Here is a 22,759-nt window from a genome sequence, read left to right as displayed (position 1 = left end):
TGTTCAGTGGGCATCTGTGTCTTTGGGGCAGCCGGGCAGCCTTAAGGAAATTCCTGACTCATGTCTGTCTCTTTACAGGACAGTCGGCCAAATATGTCAAGACCTCTGATCACTAGATCCCCTGCATCACCGTTGAACAATCAAGGCATCCCCACTCCAGCACAGCTCACAAAATCCAACGCACCAGTTCATATTGATGTGGGTGGGCACATGTACACCAGCAGCTTGGCCACGCTTACTAAATACCCTGACTCCAGGTAATTGTAAAGATTGCATTGCATGTATTTCATTGATTCAGTTTTGTGCTTAGACATGATGGGACTCTATTCTCAAAATGTTACATTTGTCCTTTGCTTTAAAATGAACTTAGTGTTTCTGAGTAGGTAGGAGGTGACAGGTTGATCTTTCTTCCTCTCCTACCGTACACCTCAGACTAAAGACGCATCTTGACAAATCCCTTTGTTTATGACCTAAAATAAAGTTGGCACCAAGGCAGATGTTCTTAACCCTTGCATAAAGTTCATTAATATGCACTAATTTTCTCTGACTTCATATATGAAAAATCTAATGACATGGTTACAAATTTACATACAATTGAAAACAAAATTTTGAGCAACATTTACTTTCCCACACTGTCAACATGTAATCCCAGACAACACAGTTTTAAAATACAGTTAAGATTGTAACCTATGTCTAATAGCACTAACTTAAAACCTTATTAGATCATTTGTATTTTTAAAACAATTGCAATTATCTGTGGAATCCCCAATTATACTCTAATGAGTTGGGGATCCCTGTAGATCATGAGTATTAATTAGTGCTAGGAAATTTTCACATCCACAGTTTTTCACTCTATATGCATCCGAAGAAGTGGGTTGTAGCCCACGAAAGCTTATGCTCTAATAAATTTGTTAGTCTCTAAGGTGCCACAAGTACTCTTGTTCTTTTTGCGGATACAGACTAACACGGCTGCTACTCTGAGACAAATTATGTGATGTCAATGGAGTAAAGGTCCATCACTGGGGTGGGGTGGGGTGGGGTCTATTCTTTTTTTTTTTTTTTTTTTTTCCTAAGAGCACTGAACATACCCTCGGTGAGCTTTACATGGGCAAGATTTGAATTCCTCACTCTAACAGATTAAAGAAATAAAAAGTTGCACCCCAAAGTCAGAAAAAAGGAGCTACACACAAAAGTGATGTTCATAATTAAAGCTGGCCAAGAAATGGGAATTCCTTTCCACAAAACATTTCAGTTTTGGCAACATTTTTGTCCTGAACTGGGATGAAACATCAAAAACATGAATTTTGTCACAGGAAGGGATTTCAAGAAAAAATCAGCTTTGGTAGAACCAAAAAACTCTGGCTGTTCAGTGCACCTGAGCCACAAGCTCCAGGAACTGGAGAGTCAGAGAAAATGAAAATTCGGCAGTAAAATCGAAAATTTTTGCAAAAGGGCATTTTTTTGTCAGTAAATCATTGACTAATTTTTTTTTGACCAGTTCTATACAGAACATCACAGCTGGGCTATTCAAGCATCCTCTGCTATAGTATTTCTTCTGGTGGCATCATATCCCTCCTGTTTAAATCACAGGTATAATTGGGGCATTTCACAAGTTCTGTAATTGTGCATTCACTGCACAAGTCAATTTACTGCTTCTGCTTTGAGAGAGTTCCCTCTACATTGCAAATTACCATATTTCCTGATCACAGTCCTGTCACATGACTGCTCTAAAGTGTCACACTTCACACCTACTGTTCATCTAGTTCAATAACAATAATCCTTGGAACAATTATGCAGTCAAACCATTTAGCAGTTTAAGCTCTTTGCTTTTATCTGTGGGTTTTTGTTTTTTTTTTTGGTTAAAAAAATCTTCAGGTTCTGTAGCTGTACTTCCCTTTTTTATAACCTATACAGTCCATTTTATAACCCATACAGTCCATTTTAAAGCATAGGGTTCTGTTCTGAGCATACAATTCACTACAATGACACTTTTTTTTCTCCCTCTGCTAATACAATATAGCGTATAGTCTTAGTAAGTGTGACAGTAGTATTATAATACTAAAGGCACCGAGAGAGAGAGAGAAGAGAATGCTTATGGAAAGAAAGAAAAACAGAAGATAAAAAGTTTAGCCTACCTGATAGGGCATTTCTTTTCAGAACAAGGAGCACTGCCTCTTGTGTGTATGAGGAGGGGGAGACGGAGGCATCATGAAGGGGCAAAAGCAATATGAGAGGTGTGATTCATCCAACAAGAACTGAAAATTTTTCTCCTGGTCCAGGAACAGTGTATAGAAAAGTTTAACCCAGAAAGCATTTGTAGTGGTCTGCAAAACTGGTTCTAGCCCTGTTGGGAACCTCTCTTAGGGCATGTCTTCACTACCCGCCGATCCGGCGGGTAGCAATCGGTCTATCGGGGATCGACTTACCGCGTCTAGTGAAGACGCGGTAAAATCAATCCCTGATCGCTCTGCCGTCGACTCCGGAAATCCACCTCGGCAAGAGGCGGCAGCGGAGTCGGCGGCAGCGCGGCAGCGGTCGACTTTCCCACGTCCTCACCGCCAGGTAAGCCGACCTAAAATACGCAACTTCAGCTACGGTATTCACGTAGCTGAAGTTGCGTATCTTAGGTCGGACCCCCGCTGTAGTGTAGACCCAGCCTTAGGGAAGTACAGAACAACCATATGAAATGGAGTTGGGACAATTCAGCATGTCTCAGGATCAGGCTATTGATAAAGTCATGGAAGCTTTAAAGAAATATTTGTACTCCTCTTGTTTTCCTCTTCTAGGAAATTTGAGAAGCAATTTCTGCTAATATATGTAGCTACTGTTTCCAAGTTAGAGGCAATATGCTGGTCCAGCGAATTTAAGTGAAGAAAATAAAAAATCATATGGTGGGACAGAATTTCAGCTTAATCTTTTCTCCTCTCAGTTCAATGTGCCATTGTAACACTTTATGAAAGTGGAAATGGCAGCTGCCTATGTTAGAATCAGGAACTTAATAAATTTAAAATGTAATAACAAAAATACTGAGTTAAAAAAAAAAAAAAAAACAACCCACAACCCCCAGGTAACAGCTGTCTTGTTTCTTGTCAAGTCTGCAATGTTTTGTTGTTGTTTCAGTAGTCCATGTCTCTTGAACCAGTAGATGAGCAAGTTACACAGATTAAACTACTTGATAGTGGGGATTCGCAGCCACTTCTAGAAAGTTTAAAACACAATTTTTAGCATTGGCAGCCTCAAAAGAGCAATTAATAAACCAGTTTGGAAGTCAGGTCAAGGGCTGTGAGGTGATAAGATGGTAATCATGATGTCTTCCAGCACACTCATTTATTTTTATATTTATTGGCGAGTTGGGAATATAAACTTTCCAGTGATACACTACATTAAATTCTAGCCCCAGCAGTTTACAAGAACCTGACATTCAACTTTACATATATAACTGGTCCCTTGGATTAGCAGTTTTTTGTGGCAAAATTCCAGAACTTGAACCAGTGTTACTGTTGATCTCTACTTTGGCTAATGTAGACAGGGCAGGCACCAGGCACCCAAGCTGGTGCTTGGGGCGGCACCTGGAGGGGGGCGGCGGCGCGGCGCTCCGGCCGCCGGGGAGAGCGGGGCCACAGCAGGGCTCACCGCCCTCCCCCCGGTGCTCTGGCCGCCCTCCCCCCGGCCGCCGGGGGGAGAGCGGCGAGCCCCTGGTGGGGCTCGTCACCCTGCGCTCTGGCCGCCGGGGGGGGGAGAGCCGAGCCCCAGCCGGGGCTCGCCGCCCTCCCCCCAGGGCTCCGGCCGCCCTCCCCCTCGGCGCCCTGCCCCCGGCCACCTGGGGCGGCGAAAAAGCCAGAGCCGGCCCTGAATGTAGAAAACAGAAATGAACAGAAAGAAGGCATGATTCTTGTAAAAATGTGGACCTTATTTATTAAATGCCCTGTGTTTATCATTGGAGGCACATGGTACCAGTTTCACATCTCCCCAAAATGAACCATGAAACTGACGTGGTTCAACTGAGATCTTCTCTGAGTGATTGTCCATGTGGATTCCACTCTGGGCTTACATGCGCGCAAGATCGGATTTTTTTGGCCAACGGTGTCTGTGGCCATGCTTGGACCTACAGTACCCTCATACGTCCTTCTCCTCCAGCCCCTCCACCTAAGGGCATAAAGCCCAACCATCCTTTGGTTCCTTCTTATTGCCTATAGCTATGAGATGGAAGCTGTGCAGTGTCCATCCTTTCTTTGCACACTGTTAGTCTTGCTTAGTTGGCTAGCATCCTAACTAGTTATTTTATTTAATTAGTTGTATAGTTAATAGCCTATTGGCTAAATACTTATTAATTACTTTTTAAATAAGCTTCAATTAGTATAGATCCTACTTTCGCCCTATAGACGTGTGCTAGCAACAGGGCAGAAGCTAAATCTCCAAGATTCAGTACCTGTCCCTTGTGATATGCTTCTGTGCCTGATGGCTACTGATGCTCCTACTCTGCCTAGACGAGAGACGCATTCAATAGCAATGTTGGCATGTCATTCTTCTCAAAACTCACTCGGACCCAGGGAAACTCACATGAAGTTGTTCCTCCTTGACCGATCAATGCAAGCTTCCTTGAACATCGAGAGGAAGGCTACAGCCAGGCCTTACTCATATAGTCACTTCCTTAGGGTACATCTACATTGCAAACAAAACAAAATAAAAAACACAGCAATGAGTCTCAAAGCCTGGGTCAACTGAGTCAGGCTCATGGGGTTTGTGCTACAGGACAAAAAATAGCAGTGTAGATGTTCCTGCTTAGGCTGGAGCCTGGGCTCTGAAACCAAACAAAGGAGGGTGGGCCTCAGATTCCAGGCTCCAGCCCAAGTGGAAACACCCTACCTACACTGCTATTTTTAGCCCCATAGCATGAGCCTACTCAGTTGACCCGAGCTCTGAGACTTGCTGCCACAACTTGGTTTTGGTTTTTTGCACATACCCGTATTGCTCCAGAGAGCCGAGATTCCAGCCTGAGTAGCCCCATCTCCTCAAAGGCCCCGTTCATCTGCCACTATTTTGGTATTTCTATCCTCTGACAGGGGCAGAAAGGAGCATTGCTCCAGGGATGAGCCAAGGCACAGGTCACCATCTCTGGCACCTAGCAATTGAGACACGAGAGTCATCAGACACGATTTGTCTCAGGTACAATCTTCTAAGGGCCAGAAGCCTGCAAAGGCACCAGCCAGTGCCTCCATACCAACTGGAAGGAGAGCACATACAGTACCCATTAAATTGGTGGACTGTGCTTCTCTTGTGCTTCTCAGACCCCAGCGCAGAGTGAATTGGTACCAGGAGCGTTGACAAAGAGTGCTTCAATACTTGGCACTTGGTACAATGTCTTGTGGTACCTAGTATCTCAGCACCAGCTATCTTGGTATCTAAACCATACATAGCACAGAGTGACTTACTGTGGACCCAGTATCAGTCATCTCTCCTTGAGGGTGGTGGTATCAAAACCACTAGCTTCCCCACCCCCCATAAGTCATCTGTATGTCAGGTTAAAGAGGCATCCTATCTCCAGCAGTGACTTCTGCATACGGACACAAGATCCTCCCAATATAGCTTGTGGCGGGGGGAGGAAGAATACACCTTTTCTCCTCCTCCGCTGGACATAGTTGGGACTAGTCTCCCACCCCTTCCTGGGTAGCATAGTTAGAGTTGGGAAGAGATTCAATGAGAGGTATCAGGAAAAGATATAGCACTTATAGCCCTCCTGCTACCCTCCAGGTGTCCTTCACTTCAATATTCATATCCTTACTATCTAAGGCCCTATTGGATGCCTGTGGCACAGCAGTACTCCAGAAAACCTGCAGTATCCACTGTCTCCAAGACTAGATCACCCTTCCCAAAGAGAGAGTTAACTATTTCAAAAAAGCAGCTGGTACAGCCTCAGATACTGGACAGGAAGGAGAAGGAAAGTGAGGAAAAGCATCAGCTGCAAGGAGAAGGAAAAACTATCCCTTCTGTAATCTCCTCCTCCTTTCCCAGATGAGGCAGTGACCACAGCTGCCTCAGTGAATGAATTCAAGGTGTTCCAGGATCTGATAAGGCACATGGCAGAGACCCTGGGTATACCCCTGGAGGTAGTTAAGGAGAAATGACATCAAACTCTTGGAGATTCTACATGCTTCCACACCATGTCCATAAATGAGCGACTCTTGACACCAGTGAAAAACGTATGACACGCACAATCATCCATTCCAGCCATTCTGAAATGAGCTGACAGGAGGTACCAGGTTCTTTGCCAGGGATTCGAATATTTTTGCTCACATTCAGTACTTGGTTGTCTTGTAGTGGCTGCTATTCAGGAGAGGTCAAAACAACAGGGACCTCAGAAACCCACACGAAAAAAGAAGGGCCTGAAGAAATTGGAACTCTTTTTGGATGGAAGGTATATTCATCAGCTGGCATCCAGCTACAGGTGGTGAATCACCAGACTCTCCTCTCCAGATGTGTCTATTTAAATTGGGATAAGTTGTCTGTTTAAAGACAAGCTCCCAAACACCAGGAAGAGATGAAGACTATTATGGCAGAGATCAGCTGTCTGCCTGCACTGTCTTGCAGGTTATGCTGGATGTGTCTGACAGGGCTGCAATTACTATGGCCACAACAGTAACAATGAGGTGGTCATCATGGCTTCAGACTTGGGAGTTCCCCAGGGAGATCCTCACAATTGAGATGGACCCCCTTCCCCCCATTTGAAGGTAACAAACTTTAACTCTGGAAAGGATCAGGTCCTTTGTTCCTTAAGAATCAAGGGCAACTCTACACTCTTTAGGCCTTTATGTTCCAGCCTCAAGGAGGAAGCAAACATGCCAGCCAGTTATCCTTCAGACAGTGCACCTTTGCCCAATATTATCAGCTAGAAAGGAGCCTAGAGCTGCTGAGGAAGACACAGATTCCACCATATGTGGCCCTCTTCTGCCCCACAGTCTAGGTAGGGCTCCTAGCAGCAGCAGATTAGATGCTAATGTTGAGAGCCTGATAGAATGGGGAGGGGGGGGAATCCTGTGGTGATTCTAACTGCTTTCCCTTTGGCAACTGCTTCTTATTTTAGGGGAGCTTGGACTGGGATTGCTTCAGGCTGTGGGGTCCTGAAAATCGTAGACAAAGGGTATGCTATCCAGTTCCAGTCCCTTCTCATCCCTTTCCTCCTGTCCCTTTTTAGGGACCTTTCTCACAAGAGCGTTAAAACAAAAAGTGGACTCCCTTCTACAGCTGGGAGCAGCGGAGCAGGTGCCCTTAGATTTCAGGGCAGGGATTTTTAGTCCCATTACTTTCTGATCCTAAAGAAGAAGAAAGGGAATTGGTGGCCCATCCTGGACCTTCACTGTCTCAACATGTTTATCCAACATTTCAAGTTCAGAGGTGACTCCAGCCTCCACAATTTTCTTGTTAGATCCTCTAGACTGGTTTATGGCTCTCAACCTACAAGATACCTGTTTCCTTACATCAATCTGTCTAGCCCTCAGGAAATACTTCAGATGCCTGTTAGAAACTTTATGCTACCAGTACAGGATCCCCGCCTTTTGGGTTTTTCCACAGCAAGGTTATCCACCAACTACTTGGCAATCATGGCAGCTCATCCAAGACTATAAGGAATTCAGGTCTATCAGTACCTTGACAATTTACTAACCTGAGGAAAATCACCCCAACAGGTGAACAACTTGATTCTGGTAACTCTAAAATTCTTTGCTTTGCTGAGCCCCAAAGTCAACAAAGAAAAAAATCTATATTGACTCCAACTCAGAGTATAGACTTCATAGGAGTAGGTTTAAACTCCATATCAGCAAGTGCTTACCTTTGACAGGAAAAATGTCAGACAATAGTAAACTCTATCAACCAGTTTCAAGCTCACCCAAAAACATTGATGAGAGCATGCCTCCGACTTCTGGGACACATGGGCTCGTGCACCGGTGCGTTACAGTTTGCCAGACTTCACCAAGCTCCATACAGAAGTAGTTGAAATCAATGTATCTACCCAGCAGACACTGCACAGACACAGTGGTCACAGACCCACAAGAAGTCCTCTCATTAGTCTGGTGGAAAGATCCTCTTCCAGTGTGCAACAGAGTACTCTTCTCTGCACCTGTACTTACCAAGACTCTTGTGATGGATGCTTCTATTCAGGCATCGGGGACGCATCTAGATGATTTGAAAATCAAGGGCTATGGTCCCCTCAGGAAGTTTGCCTCCCATAAATATCCTGTATCTCTAGCCATTTGCCAATCTCTAGATATTCACAATACAAGTGGTGATAGACAGCATGACAGCTAGCATTATTCCCACAGGCAGGGTGGAAAGGATCTTTCTCGCTCTTATCAGGAGGCCATGTGGTGCTGGAATTGGTGCATTCACGTCCAAATCGCATTGGTGGCTCTCTGTATCTTCCCAGCCTTCAGAGCACCCTAGGTAGATCAAATACGCAGGCAGTTCTTGGACCACCATAAGTGGGCTGTCAAAGATGCAATCCTACAAAACTTTTTCAGAAGTTAGGCCTTCCAGAAATAGACCTGTTTGCCGTAGAACAGAACAAGAAGTGTGAGGCTTTGTGTTCAGGGTAGGCAAGCCTTTCTCACCCGCTGGACACTGGGATTGATATCTACCTTTCCGCCAATCTCCAGGATACAAAGGTTTCTGAGGAAACTGAGGCAAGATAAAGGACTGATGATTGATAATACTAGCATGGGCCAAGAAGTTCTGGTATTCAGATCTGAAGATGAATCTTTCAACACAGTCTTCCATTGCATCAGTCTCTTAGAACAACTGTCAGATCCTACACCTCGTCCCAGCTTCCTTATATCTGACAGCCTGGACATTGGCTGGTTGACATCCATTGAAGAAGCTCTTCAACTGAGGTTCAGAAACATTCTGCTCCAAAACAGGATACCCTCAGCCTGATTTGACTTAAATTTAAATGGAAGAGGTTTTCTATTTGGGTATCTTAGCACCAGCTGTCTCCCTGGACATCACCAATTTCAGTACTGTTGGACTATTTCCTAGCTCTGAAACAATTTGCACTTTCTGTTGGTTCCATAAGGGTTCAGCGATCAGCAATATGTGCACACTGCCGTCTTATCCAAGGCAACGCAGTATTTTCCCATCCTACAGTGGCAATATTCCTTAAGGGCCTTATTCATGTTTTCCCCCCAATTCAGGAGACACCTTCCTCTTGGGATCTCAAAATAATACTCACAAGATTGATGGGTCTCACCTCCCTCGGTGCTCTTAACCTGTTCCCTGTACCATTTCTCGATGAATACTACCTTTTTAGTAGCCATGACATCAGCTAAAAAGGTAGGGGAGATTCAGTTTCTCACGGCAGGTCCTCCTTATACAGTGTTTCATAAGGGACGCCAAGTTTTCTGTCCAGAGTTTTGAAAATTCCATATGAACCTATCCATTCATCTCCCAGTTTTCTTTCCCAGGCGTCATTCAACCCCAGACGATGCTAAACATCACATACTTCATGTAGTAAGAGCACTGCCTGAGGGACAAAGTTAATCAGGGATGTGCCCAGACTGTCTGTGGGCTTTGCTGATCATTATGGGGCAACCCATTTCTTAACACACATTATCTAAGTAGATCTTCAACTGTAGAAGAGCACATTCTGAGTTAGCTGGTTAAATCCATCTAGCCGTGTTAGAGCTCTCTTCACTAGAGTGCAAGCAGCCTCTGCTGCCCGTTGAAGAATGTCCCTATTTCTGAAATCTCTAGTGCAGCTATGTGAAGCTCAGTTTACACACTTACCAGCACTACTGTTTGGTAGAAGCTTCCAAATCAGGTATCCATTTCATAGGATTGTCCTGCATTCATTGTTTAAATAGGGCTCCTAGTACTCACCTCCAGGCAGATGAATAACTGCTTGTTAGTCACCAAGGGTGGAATCCATGTGAGCAGTTACTTTGAAGAAGAATAGTTGCTTACCTTACAACATCTGTGGTTCGTTGAGATGTGCTGTCCACATGGATTCCATTAACCACTCTCCTTCCCCACTACTATGGATTCTTCCTGCTCTGAAGTTCTGTATTGGTAAAGGAACTAAGGAAGGGTTGGGTCTGCTACATGCTTTATGCCTTCAGTTGGAGGAGGCATGAGGACATCTATGAGGCAGGTGCAGTCCCAACAGACACTGCTGACCAAAAGAATCTAATCTTGTGTACACGGAGCTCATGCATACCAAGAGTAGAGTCTGTGTGGACAACACATCTCTAACCCCAGTTGCTATGGGGTAGGTAACTGTTCTCGTTCGTTCTCTCTCTCTCTCTCTCAGGTGAAGATGAGATATTGCTAGCTAATGTCAATCTTTATTTTTAAAGAGATGCCAGCAAAGAGAGGGGAAAAATTAACTTAGTTTATGTTAAACTACTGTTTTCAGTTAACATCCAATTTCATTTTCCTGCAACGTGAACGTGGATTTTTTTTTTTTTTTTTTTTTTTAAAGCTTGGTCCGCATTCCCCTCTTTGGTTGAATTTCAGAATTAACCTCAACAGAAGTCTATAGCTACCTGTTTTTTTATTTATGAAACTTTTTGGTGATCTTTTGCAGAATGGGAACATTCATGTGTCTAGTCTGTAGACTCTTTTAAATCACAATAACAATTTAATTGCTAAGGACTTGAGGAGTCGTCTTACATTTAGTGATTGGCAAACCACAAGCGTTTCTGGTTCTGAAAAGATCAAACTTTCTCATGAGATTTCCAGTAGTGTTGGACTTGAACAGGTCATGTAATATCATGGCAATGGTCTAGGTTATAGTTTTTCAGCATTTTCTGCTATGACTGTTGAAGGCAGAAGACTCATCAAACTTTTTTGAACTTTCTACGTTTTTGATTTCATTCAAATTTTTGGCAAAGTTTCAGGTTGTGTATCTGAACCAGATTTGCTCATCTAGTTATTTAGCTTTTATTTTACGTGGCCGCTGGCTGGTTCTTCAGCTTAGAAGGGAGCATGACTTAAAGGTTAGAAGCTGGCGAAGAATCAGATCTCATTTATTTGTTGAGTCTGTCGCTGACCTGCTCAGTGACCTGAGACATGTTATGTAACTATGGAGTCTTTCCATTTCTTTTTATGTAAGATAATGAAAATCCCACCTTGTAAAGTGCTTTGAGATCATGATTAAAAGCAAGCAGTGTGTAAGTGCAAATACTGTATTTAGAAGCCAGTAATTGAGATGAGCAATTGATGACTCTTGTCAAACTTGTGGAGTGCAAACATGTAGCTTAAAAAAAAGTATATGCTTTTTTTTTTTAACCAATAGGATTATAATGTGCAAAACATACCTTCCTCTTTGTCATTTTGGATCTAAAATACTTTCAACCTCCTATACACCTGGTATTGTCAGTAATACATAGTTATAAAAGGGAAGCATCAGAATGCTGAAGTATGATGATTATGCTAAATACTTTAATCCTGCATAGTTCAAAGCTTCTGCATTATTTTCTCACCGCAACAAACTGTTCATTCGTACTGCACAGTATAACTTAATGAACCAAATAAGACTTTTTACCCTACTGTCCAACAAAATACTCATAACAAGGGAGGGTTGGATCTGTGGCCCTTTTAAATCAGAGAAAGGAAATGTGATGAAGGTCCACTAGGAACTGGACTGATGATGTCACCATAAGACACTGAAGAGTCATCAGATAGCTGCTAAGTAGTATTTTCAGTGATCTCAAGGTTAAATACTTTGTATTGCGCCACCATGCCCCATATGCTATTCAATCTCTGTATTCATGAAATTCTGTATATTTGTCCTAGCATATGATCTTACTCCCACATAACTGGATTATGTTATATTGGTCTTTTCTAAATTGCAGTGTAGTTGGTAAGCAAATTGGCATATGTTACGTATATAATTGCAGATCTAAACACACACTGCTTCCACCTTTGGAGTCAACACCACCAGCCAATCATGGGGTGTGTTTGGAGCTTCAGGCTATAGATGCCAAGTTCTGGAATGTGTCTTTCTGGCAGTAATCAGCTTTCCTGCTGCCTTAGCATCCGTTTACGTTTCCTATTTCATGGGACTCCTTTTGCAGAACTCTTTTAAAGAGAGGGTAAGTGGGGTGGGAAGATTGCTCAGGGACTTATGGTAACCACACTTTCTAATGCATAGGTACTAGCCAATGGAATATTGTCTATTCCTGTAGCATGCAAGTGCCCTTGACTTTACTGTTTTGCTATTTTCTTAAATGAGGTAGAGTCTTAACTTCATACTCCCTTATCCCTAGTTTCTACCCTGTCCTCCTTCACCCCAATGTCCAACTCTGAGGTTTCCTTTCCTTGTCCATCTCCAACTGCTTTGTCTGTCCACTCCAACCCTTGCTGCCAAGTGTCATCCTCTTCTCCCGCTCTTCTATGGGTCTCTCTCTCGCTCTTTTCTGGCATCTCTCCATAGTTTACATCCATGCTGTTATCTTCCATCCTGGAAAAAATCTTTTTTCTGATCCCCACCAGCCGCCTATTTCTGCTGTCCAGTTTTACTTCAGCTTGTGTCTTGATCCCTTTCTCATCTGGATTTTTACTTCTCTGTTCCAAAAACCACCCTTATCAAGGTCACTAGTGACTCCTTCCTAGCAGAATCAAAGAATCATATCTGTTCATGTTGTACTTTGTTGGTTAGCTGCCTACAATATTATCAGTTGTTCCTCCCCTCTCCCCAATCCCCGGGGTTATTCAGCTGTGTGCTCCTAGGTCTTCTGCTTGACCTCTCCTTCAGGGCCATTTCTGGTGATAACTTGTTTTTCCCCCCCTCCTTTTCCCTGTTGTCATTCAGTGGTCCGACGTTGGTCATCTCTTCTCCATCTTATCCTCTTCTCCAGCAACACTCTGCTTCCATAATTTCAGCTACGTCCTCTTGCTGGTGGCTTCCATATCTACCGCTCTTCTTGTCCCCAACTTCCATCCCAGTCTAGCCACACATCTCCATCTCTCTCTGACACTTCTTACTGGATGTCCCACCGCTATCTCAAATTCAGTTGGCCAAACATACCTTAAACACAAGATATTAATTCAGCCCAGTTTATCTAAACTGCACTTCTCATCTCTTTCCCTACTCCCTCTTCCATCTCCATTTTGACAGCTCTACTATTCTCATCTCCCAATGACCTTTTTCACTCTGTCCTTCTCCCTTCATACCCAGGCAATGTTCTCTCTCTTTCTCTGTAACATCAACATGATCCACCTCTTTCCTTGCCCATCCATACTGATAAAACCAGCAGTGACCATTTCTTGTTGTAATGACTGTGAGCACTACCTCTCTAAACTCCCCATTACTGTTCATTTATCATAGTGGGCACTATGTGCAAGAGATTTTCTAAGCACTCAAGAGTGATGGTGTCTGTTCCAAGGAACATCTCTTTGCTTGTTTAATCTCATTATTATCCTCTGTAGTACTGTACTGCCTAGGAACCCTAATCATGGACCAGGACCTCATTGTGCTAGGTGCTGTACAAACAGAACAAGAAGACAAAGAGCTTACGGTCTAAGTACAAGACAAGAGGCATCAGATAGGTAACAAACCTGGAAACTCACTGCTTTAAAGATCTTCCATCTAAGTACTTACCTGAGCTAACCCTCCTTAGCTTGTACTGTCCCTGCAGAAGATTCTAGAATGGCTGCTATTATCTATTTTTTTTTATAGTGAAAGGATAGGATTTTTTGAATATCTAAACAGTTAAGCATAATGATATTAAATGTGACAGAGCATATTTTATTGGTCTATTAACATATAAAGGCACTTGGCTGCAAACCCACCTTAGGTGTGTATTTACTAGAGCACAATGGAGCTTGTTAGAGTTACAGTGCAAATCAGAATGCAATACATTATTGCTCTTGAAATGACCTAAGAAAATGCCATTTCTTTTCATTAAAAATTATTTATTCTCCATTAGTCCATATTCAAATGGACTGGAAATTCTCCTCTGTTGAGAATTGTTGCAGATAGGAAGCTACAACGTGTTAAACACACACAAACCAACATTAGTGATTAAGGGACCAATTCTGCACTGTGCTCCCACTAACATCAAGGGAGATTGCAGGCACTCAGCATGCCACAAGCCCTCGCCCCGAAACTTTTTGCATTGTTTGCTGCAGAATATGCCCATGGACTCTTTATTGTAACATAGAATGCTAGAACACATAGAGCATTTCCCATAAAAGTGTCACTTCAGAACATACAATGGATTATATACTCCCCAAATTCCCAAAGTGTTTACTATACTGTCATTTTAAAAGTGTGTATGTGTATATGTGTATATATATATATATATATATATATATATATATATATATATGTGGTAGTATTGAATTGGAAATATTTTTCTGCCAGACAATGAACTTGTTTTTCTGGGCTGCCTGAATATAATTTTGCTACAACTTCAGAGGACTAGAACATTGTCACAGGATAATAGTTTCCTGCTACTACATAAGTGCCAAATGCTAGCTTGCTTAGTAACTACACTGCTGTTTATCTTCATTAGCAGTGGTGATTATTTGTATTTTTGTGCAACTTCTTATTGTGTTTCCCAAATACATACTATAATTTATAGCTCTACACAAAAGCTAACCACAAATTCTAAACAAGAGGTTCTCAAACTGTGGTCCGCGAGCTCCATTCCATTGGTCCGCGGATAGTTCACTCTAAGGTGTGCACCACGGCGGCTGCACACAGGAGAATGAAGGGCCTAATTAGTGGAGCCGCGCAGGCGTGGCTCCACTAATTAGGTGCCTGGACCCTGGAGAGGTGAGGTGAGGTGAGCTTGGGGGAATAAGGGCTAGGTAGGAGGGGAGAGTGGGGTGAGAAGAGGGGGGAATTTGGGGCACGCAGGGCTGTGGCAGCCAGAGAAAGAGGCAACTTTCTCCAGCTCCAGGGCTGCGGCTGCTGGGGAGAGACACCCCTTCTTCCCAGCTCCAGTTCTGGGCTGCTGTGGCGGGGGAGAGACCCATCTCCTTCCCAGACAGAGCTCGGGGGCTGCCACCGCAGGTGAGAGAGGGAGAGACCCCACTCCTCCCCCTCATCCCCCCAAGCTCGGGGGCTGCCACGGCTGGGGAGACCGGGAGAGATGCCCGCTCCTTCCCAGCCCCCAGTTTGGGTGCTTCTGCGGCGAGGGAGAGAGGGCACATCCATTGCATTAGAAAGGTAAGACTACTGATATAAAAATATGAGTTGTGTGCTTTTATTTGTAAAACAAAAATGTTAAAATATATATAAGCGCTATACAATCAGGGCCGGTGCAACCACTAGGCGGCCGCCTAGGGCGCCAAGTGGTTGGGGGGCGTCAAAAAAGCGGTGCCCCAAACATTTTTTTTTTTTTTTTAAACAGCGGAGCACAAGGCTGCTGCTGCTCCCAGCTTCAGAGGGGCTGCCCTCAGCACGGCCAGTCCCTCCCCCCAGGGGAGCAGCCGGCAGCAGAGCGGGGAAGGGGAAGGTCTAGTGCTAGCAGCTGCGCCTTCTTCCCCGCACCATGGGCCAAGTCGGGCTCTCGGCGGTGGCAGCAGGTTCGGGTGTGGGGGGGCTGGCTGCCTGTGCCACCACTAAGAGCCCCAGGGGCAGCGGAGAGCCCGGCTCGGCCCGCGGCACGGGGAAGAAGGCGCAGCTGGCCTAGGGAATGGTGTATGTGGGAGCAACCCGGGCACCCCTCCTCCAGCCAGCGCCACCCCCTCCAACACCCACTGACCAGCTACCATCTCCCCTGTGCACCCCCTGCCCCAACAGCCCACCCTGTCCTGCCACTTTTGCCTCTGGGCAACCTCCAGTCACCAGCGCCCTCCGCCCCTCCCCCCCAGCCAGCCACGGTCACCTTCACCCCTGCATCAACCTCGGGACCCCCCCCTCCACCTGCCATCTCCCTTCTGCCCACTCCTCCCTTGTGCCAACCCCTCCGTGCCACCTTCACCCCCCTGCAACAACCCTGGGCACAGACACACCCCCGCCTGCCAGCCCCTTGCAACAACCCCCTCCTGCCCACTCCTCCCTTGTGCCACTCCCTCCCGCCCCCTCCACCTCTTGGCCACCTCCACCCCTTGCAACAATCCCATGCACCCCCCTCTCTGTCACCTTCACCCCCTGGAAGAGCCCCCATACGACGCTCCTCTTTGCAGCCCCCTCATGCCCCCTGCACTTTGTGAACATCTGTGCCCCTGGGGAGAACTTGGCCGTAGGAAGGTGGGGGCTGGACATCGGAGGGGGGGGGCACAAGGTGGAAGTTTCACCTAGGGCGCAAAATATCCTTGCACCGGCCATGTATACAATAGTCAGCTAACGGTACAAACAACATTTGGAAAGATCATTAAGTGGTCCGCCAAGAGCCTCAGCAATTTGCAGGTGGTCCACGAAAAAAAAAGTTTGAGAACCATTGTTCTAAACAGTACCAAATACTGAGAGCTGAGACGCTCTCCATGCTGGAGAGCTACTTGGCTAAAAGGTAGGTTTCAGGTTGCCTGAACTTGTTTGGGATTCAAGCTAAATGAGTTCCAAAACTGCTGCCCAGGCTCATTAGGCTTTCCTAGGCCCCTTCTACCCATCTGAAAATTGATTTCTTTTAAACACTTTGGAAGACCCTGGGGGCCTTACAGCTTACATAAAAAATGAAAACCCTTCCTGTCTTGGAGCAGTCTGAGCAGTCAATACAAAAGAGAAAAATGATCTTCTAAGCATATTCCATTGAATTCATTCTCTTGAGGGCCCCATGTGTGATACTTCATCAAAACATCATCCTCTTGACGATACATTGCAGAAGGAATTAGGTGGTATTTGAGGGTGAAATTCAGAGAAAATACTGCAATATGCTTAAATATAGTGCCACAGTGAGTAGGGTAAACTGAACAAAAGCAGGGAATTGAGAGCTGGAAAGCTTCTCTTCTTGTCATTAACCATATTACATTTTACATGTTTGAAATGTAAAGCAATTGTTTCGGAAGTGTTACAAGCATTTCTTTTCAGTATGAAAAATATAGTTAAGTATTTATAACAACACATATGTTGCGTTGGATCAGAACACCTTGTTTGCTTTCCTTCATATTTGTATCATATGCATCCTTACAAGATTAAATTGGTAACGATAGATAAAAGATAAAGCAGAGGAAGAAAAAAGGAAACTGACTGTCCCTGCATTTTTAGCTCTTGCTGGCAAAGTTTTATGGAGTTAGATACAGGATCATGATTTAGGCCTCTCCGATGAATTTCCTGGCTGTTGTTACCAATGCTACAACCTAAACAATAAGGAAAGTTTTGAAAACTATTCTGTTCTAAAAATAAATATGTCTATTCTGGGTTTTTTCTTTTTTTTTAATCAGAGATATTGGCATGAAAAGATCTTTCATTTTTCTTTTCTTTTTTTGTGGGTGTTTTTTTTTTGTCTGTTTTGCTTTCTGCACACTGGGGTGCATTGTTGGTCATGATGATTCCAAAGGCAGAATGCTGTCAACAAATCTAATTAGGTATTACCCAATAACACACACCTTCAAGTGTCTTAGACTAGTTACATGTTTTATAGTCTCTTCAACATGAATGATAGAGCCTTTCAAATATTCATCAAATGGTATTCAGCCTCTCTTCTCACTAGAGGTTTCCAGATGCAATTGGAGATACACTTCTGACATGGAATTTTAGGCTACATCTGCAGTGACATGATTCAGAATCCTAATTCGCCACTGGTGGTGGGGGTGAGATGATATGGTGATGGTAACTTCTGAGTAGAGCTAGGCAAAAAATTGTTGACAAGTAGTTTATTTGCCAAAAAATACTGTATGGTGTCTCCCCCTCCCCCAAGTGGTAATATCCTCCTTATACATTTTTGTCCAGTTGTGAGGGCACTGGAATGTGGGAGATCCAAGTTTAAATTCTCCTCTCTGCCTGATGCGGAGAAGGGATTTGAATTTGGGACTCCCATATTACAGGAGAGCACTCTATCCACCTGGCTATGGGATATTTTGATGTGGGTCTCTCTCATGTTCAAGATGTTCCACTGTATATAAATAATTAGTCATTGGAGCAGAGACTTAGGTGTCCCACATCCTACATGAGTTCCTTAACCACCCGGCTAACTGTTTCCTTGGCCCAGTGACTTCATTGTCATACATAGTACCAATTCATAATCTTGCTGCTCAGAGATTTTTGCCCCCAAAAAATCTTGTCAATTTTTACTGCTACTGTGAAACTGTATTGCTGGTGAGGAAAGCTCTGAGGCAGGTATTAGACCTATTCAGTGGTGAGAAGGATGCAATATTGGAGAAGTGGAGATGACTCTGGTCACAGGAGCTGGTAAGTTGGAGGAGGGCTAAAGTAGCAGAGATGCCTATCTATGCCTTTTCCAAACTCCCCCACCCCAGCACCCAGGAAGTGGAAGGGAATGGAGAGAGTGCTGCTGCTTTCCAGCAGCCAAAGAGAAGAATACAGAGAGTTTTAAATTTATCGAACACCTACTGATAAGAAAGTGATATGAAAGGAGGAGTAGTGCAGGTATAAACCTGATAAGAATCTTCATATTCTTCCAAATCCCAGTAGCTGGTCTGACAAAGGTGGGCCTTGGGCGGGGCTCATCTTTCATACAAGCCTCTAGCCAATAGGTTTAGTCATCAGGCTACTAGCTGGCTGGCTAACAGCAACAAAACTGTAATCACTTTTTGACTTTCTCTTTGGATTAATGGAATAGCTTTCCATAACTGAATGGCTGCTGCTTTCTAAGAGCTGAAGAGGCCTGGGTTCAGGTAAATGTTTACTTTTTTACTTTAAAAATAGAAACAAAAGCCTAAATCAGGTGTGTTTCATGTTCCTCTCTTCTGTTTATTTAAAGTGAAAGTTAAACGGGACGTTATTGAAAGTTGCTGCCTGGTTGGTGCCATTACAAGGCAAAAAGCATTGGATTGAAAATAGAACAGCTGGCCTAACTACTGCCTCAGTGGCACTACCCCATCCGAGTCACTTTAGTTTTATTTCTATTAAAAATCTAAGCTCAATCCCAGAGGCAATTCATCTTTTCCTATGTGTACTACTTAAACACTGAAAGTGTGACAAATATAAGGGATCCGGAAACTGATGGAAAACACTGATGTTTGGTACCACACAAAAATCCAATGCTTATAACATACTTCTGTTTTGTAGAAGTGAAATAGGGCAGTTGTTCTCACATTATGTTCAGAATCCTGCTGGTCATCCTCAGAACTCCTTCTGTTGCATTAGGTCTGTCTTCAAGCGGTGGTTCTTCTATTGGCTGAGCTCAGTCCAGAACCTTTTTTCAAGGGTTTCTAATGAGGTTTTTTGTTTTACTTCAAAAATTAAATTCAGAATGTGGAAGACAGAAATAGAGCACCTCTCTGCACTCTGATTGGCTCCTTAACAGCCAACAAAGAAAGATATTTCCTCCAAGTAAATGCAAAAGTTATGAAAAACTGTATGACACCAAAATTGGAGAGGTAGCAAAGAAGTTCAGGCCAGAACAAAACTGGCATGAGACCTAGAGAGAAAGGAGCAGTGGGGACTATAGGCAGGCAAAGGAAATCTAGTGCTAAGAAACAAAATCAATACCATTAGGGTGGTGATATAAACACGTGGATGTGAAATGGAGGCACATTCATGACCACATCAGCGGACATTTATTTTCATCTTGTCTTCTTATAGTCCTAGTATAATTTGTCTGTATTAGTGAAACACTGTCATAGGGACAGGGAAAGATGTAGGAACAGTATTATGAGGTTGGGTGGTCCACAAGAGAGTCTCTTAAGAAATGTCTCTCAATAGAAACACGTTTGAAAACTAATGAGAGAGAGAGAGAGAGAGAGAGAGAGAGAGAGAATGGATTTGCCTCTTTAATCCATGAAAAGGCAGGCAGAAAGGTAATTTTATGTAGATACCATAGGCGTGCGCACGGGGTGTGCCGGGTGTGCCCAGGCACACCCTAATGCCCATGGGCCGGATCTGGATCTGGCCCCTCAGGGCTTTGGATCCGGCCCACGGGATTTGCCCCCCGTGGTGCCGCAGGCCCTGCGCTGCTTTCAGAAGCAGCCATCAGGGCACCATGTCTCTGGGGCCAGGGGGTTGCTCCAGGCACCGCCTCCCGAAGCTCCCATTGGCCGGGAACGGGGAACCGCGGCCAATGGGAGCTTCAGGGGAGGTACCTGGAGGCGTGGCAAGGGCAGTGTGCAGAGCCCTGTGCCGCCCCTCCCCTCCCCCGGGGCTGCGCGGGGACGTGGTGAGTGGCACGGCGTGGGGCACTGGTAGGCAGGGAGTGTGCTGCTGCTGGTAATCGGCGCCGGGCCGAGCCGGAGCCCGAACGCCTCCTGCACCCAACTCCCTGCCCCACAACTCCCTGCCCTGAGCCCTGTACTCCTCCTGCACCCCAACTCCCTGTCCTGAGGCCCCTGCCACACCTCTCCTGCACCCCAATCCCCTGCCCTGAGCCCTATCCTGCACACTGCACCCCTCCTGAACCCCAGCCCTCTGCCGCACCCTGCACCCCTCCTGCAGCCCAACCCCCTTCCCTGAGCCCCCTCATACACCCCACACCCCTCCTCTGCCCCAATCCCTTGCCCTGAGCCCCTTCCTGCACACAGCACCCCCTCCCACACCCTAACCTTTATGATGTTCGCCTTTAAAAAAAAAAAAAAAAAAAAAAATTCCCTGTGTGCACACCCTAATGAAATGTGCTGCGCACACCTATGGTAGATACTTCTAGCCAGTAATGCTGCACCCATTTCTTTTGCTCCCTCTAGTCAAGCCATCTTATGAAACTTTTGACTGAATTTTTTTTTTTTCACTTTAATCATTGGTCTTTCTTGGTACTCTTAGACCAGGCCAAACCACGCCCACAGAGATTGGGTAGGGTTTAAAAAAAGATCAGGATGCAGGAGCCAAGTGTGAGAGTTTGTCTTCAAAGTGAAACCTTGAATTGGGCAATCACAAGTTAGGCTAAAGCAAGATGACTAAATTGATGTAGCATTACCACACTGCAGAACAGCAGTGAAGTCCACATTGGCACTGTGGTCAATTGCGAGAGATGCAAAGACTTCTCGGTGCATATCCTGGGTTCCTAGCGCTACAACTTACCGTCAGTCTGTTCTCACTTTCACCTCGTATTGTGGAACAACTTCTCTGTCCTGTTTAGGGATTGTGAGTAGAAATGGTCTAGGTTCAAGAAATTGTTTTCTTGGCAGGACCCAAGCTGATGTGCTGTTATCTCCTACTCATCCTAACCAGGACTGATAGCTTCTGTTTTTTTTATGGAGGCAATGTTTCTATAGCATGCCTCTGGAGATGCTCCTGTCAAGTGATAGTGGCAGGTGTTTAAGAGGCAGCTTTTTGCCCGGAGAAGACAGCAGAGGGATTGCTGTTACAAGGAGAAGCCAGGTTTCCAGCCAATAAGAAAACAGCAGACATATAGGACAATATCCTTGGCTGGTGTAAATTCACATACTCCATAGGCTATAATGGAGCAATCTGCTTAACTGATTGATTACAATTGTCCTGTAAGGTTTATCCTGTATGATCATACTGATGCACTTTCACGTCCCCAGTTTGTGTGTATATGTCATACACAAAAATGAGTGCACACACTTACAAAATATGGGACTAATATAATGGGCTTGTCTCATATTCCTTCATATTGGTAATCTTTTATATAATTGCCTCTGCTAAAGCTGATTTACGAAAGAGCATAAAAAATCAGTTCTTAGGCTTGAGGGCAAGATCCGCAGGGCAAGAGGATGCATAGATTTAGGGATGTTACTGATTCTTAGCTAGTAATGCCACTAGCTTGTGCTTGTTTTGTATTTAAATTAACATTTTCTATCAGGTAAATCCATTCTCTTTATTCCAGATACTGATATCCATCAAAATACAATGTTGTATTGTAGTTAATATGCATACTTCACTACACTTATTTTCCAGCTACTGAAAGTCATGTGAGCATTTTAAATTTTAAACATATTTTAGGGTAATAATCAGTGACTTGATATGTGGCATTTTCTGGAAAGCTAGTGAGTGACCAGTAGATTTAGGGCTTGTCTGCACATTAACATTAATCTGGAATAAGGTAGAGAGTAAATTTTAAAATGGATTAACTATTCTGGATTAACTATGTGGATACCCCTATTCTGGAATCAGTGCCTGATTCTGAGTTAATCTGCTTCAAAGTGGATAAAGTTGATTTGGAATAAAGTACTCTAACGCCGTCTGTGGATGCTCTTATTCTAGAGTAACTGTGGAACAGTTTTCCTGAATAAAACTCCCTGCATACAAGCCGTTAATGATATCAGCTCACCCGGCTACTCACTATTGTCCAGTAACTTCCCTGTGAATCATGTTACTGCTTTCATAATTTGTATCTTCATTTCTTTCCTATTCTAAATAATTTTCTTCCATCTTCACCTTCCCCTACGCAAATACCTTCTTAGTTCAATAGGGAAAGCTACTGCTGTAGGGATTATACACATGACAGCAACTAACCTAATCAACAATAAAACTATTGTTTTGTGTATGTTTTGTCAACTGAAATACTTACCTATATGCTTTTTAGAATTATATTTATCACCTCCCCTATAAGCAGGATGCAGGTGTGACTAACACTTCTACCGCATGCATTAGTTGTTACTTACTGCTTGTAACTGCTCTATAACCTGTTCTGACATGGAATTTCCTGTGTCTGGAAACTTTTTGGCCTTGTCTACACAGGTTTTGTACTGACTTAAATATTTTGGTTAGGGGTGTGACTTTTTTTTTTTTTTTTTTTTTAAACTG

The 22,759-nt window shown here is 44.2% G+C and overlaps 1 protein-coding gene across 5 annotated transcripts in view; it reads left to right on the top strand.

Moving 5' to 3' along the window:
* Nucleotides 1–22,759, top strand: part of KCTD1 (potassium channel tetramerization domain containing 1) — a 141,519-nt gene that overhangs the window by 89,855 nt on the left and 28,905 nt on the right. For all 5 annotated transcript variants that reach the window (XM_024202682.2, XM_024202684.2, XM_024202680.2 and 2 more), the window contains one exon: nucleotides 79–257. In XM_024202682.2, coding sequence (XP_024058450.1) covers nucleotides 79–257 — 179 coding nt within the window. The remainder of the gene's footprint in view (nucleotides 1–78; nucleotides 258–22,759) is intronic.

This window comes from Terrapene carolina, unplaced genomic scaffold (genome assembly GCF_002925995.2).
Source record: "Terrapene carolina triunguis isolate 2854851 unplaced genomic scaffold, T_m_triunguis-2.0 Scaffold58, whole genome shotgun sequence".
Classification (NCBI taxonomy): domain Eukaryota; kingdom Metazoa; phylum Chordata; order Testudines; family Emydidae; genus Terrapene; species Terrapene triunguis.
This window is presented reverse-complemented; position numbering and strand designations above follow the sequence as displayed.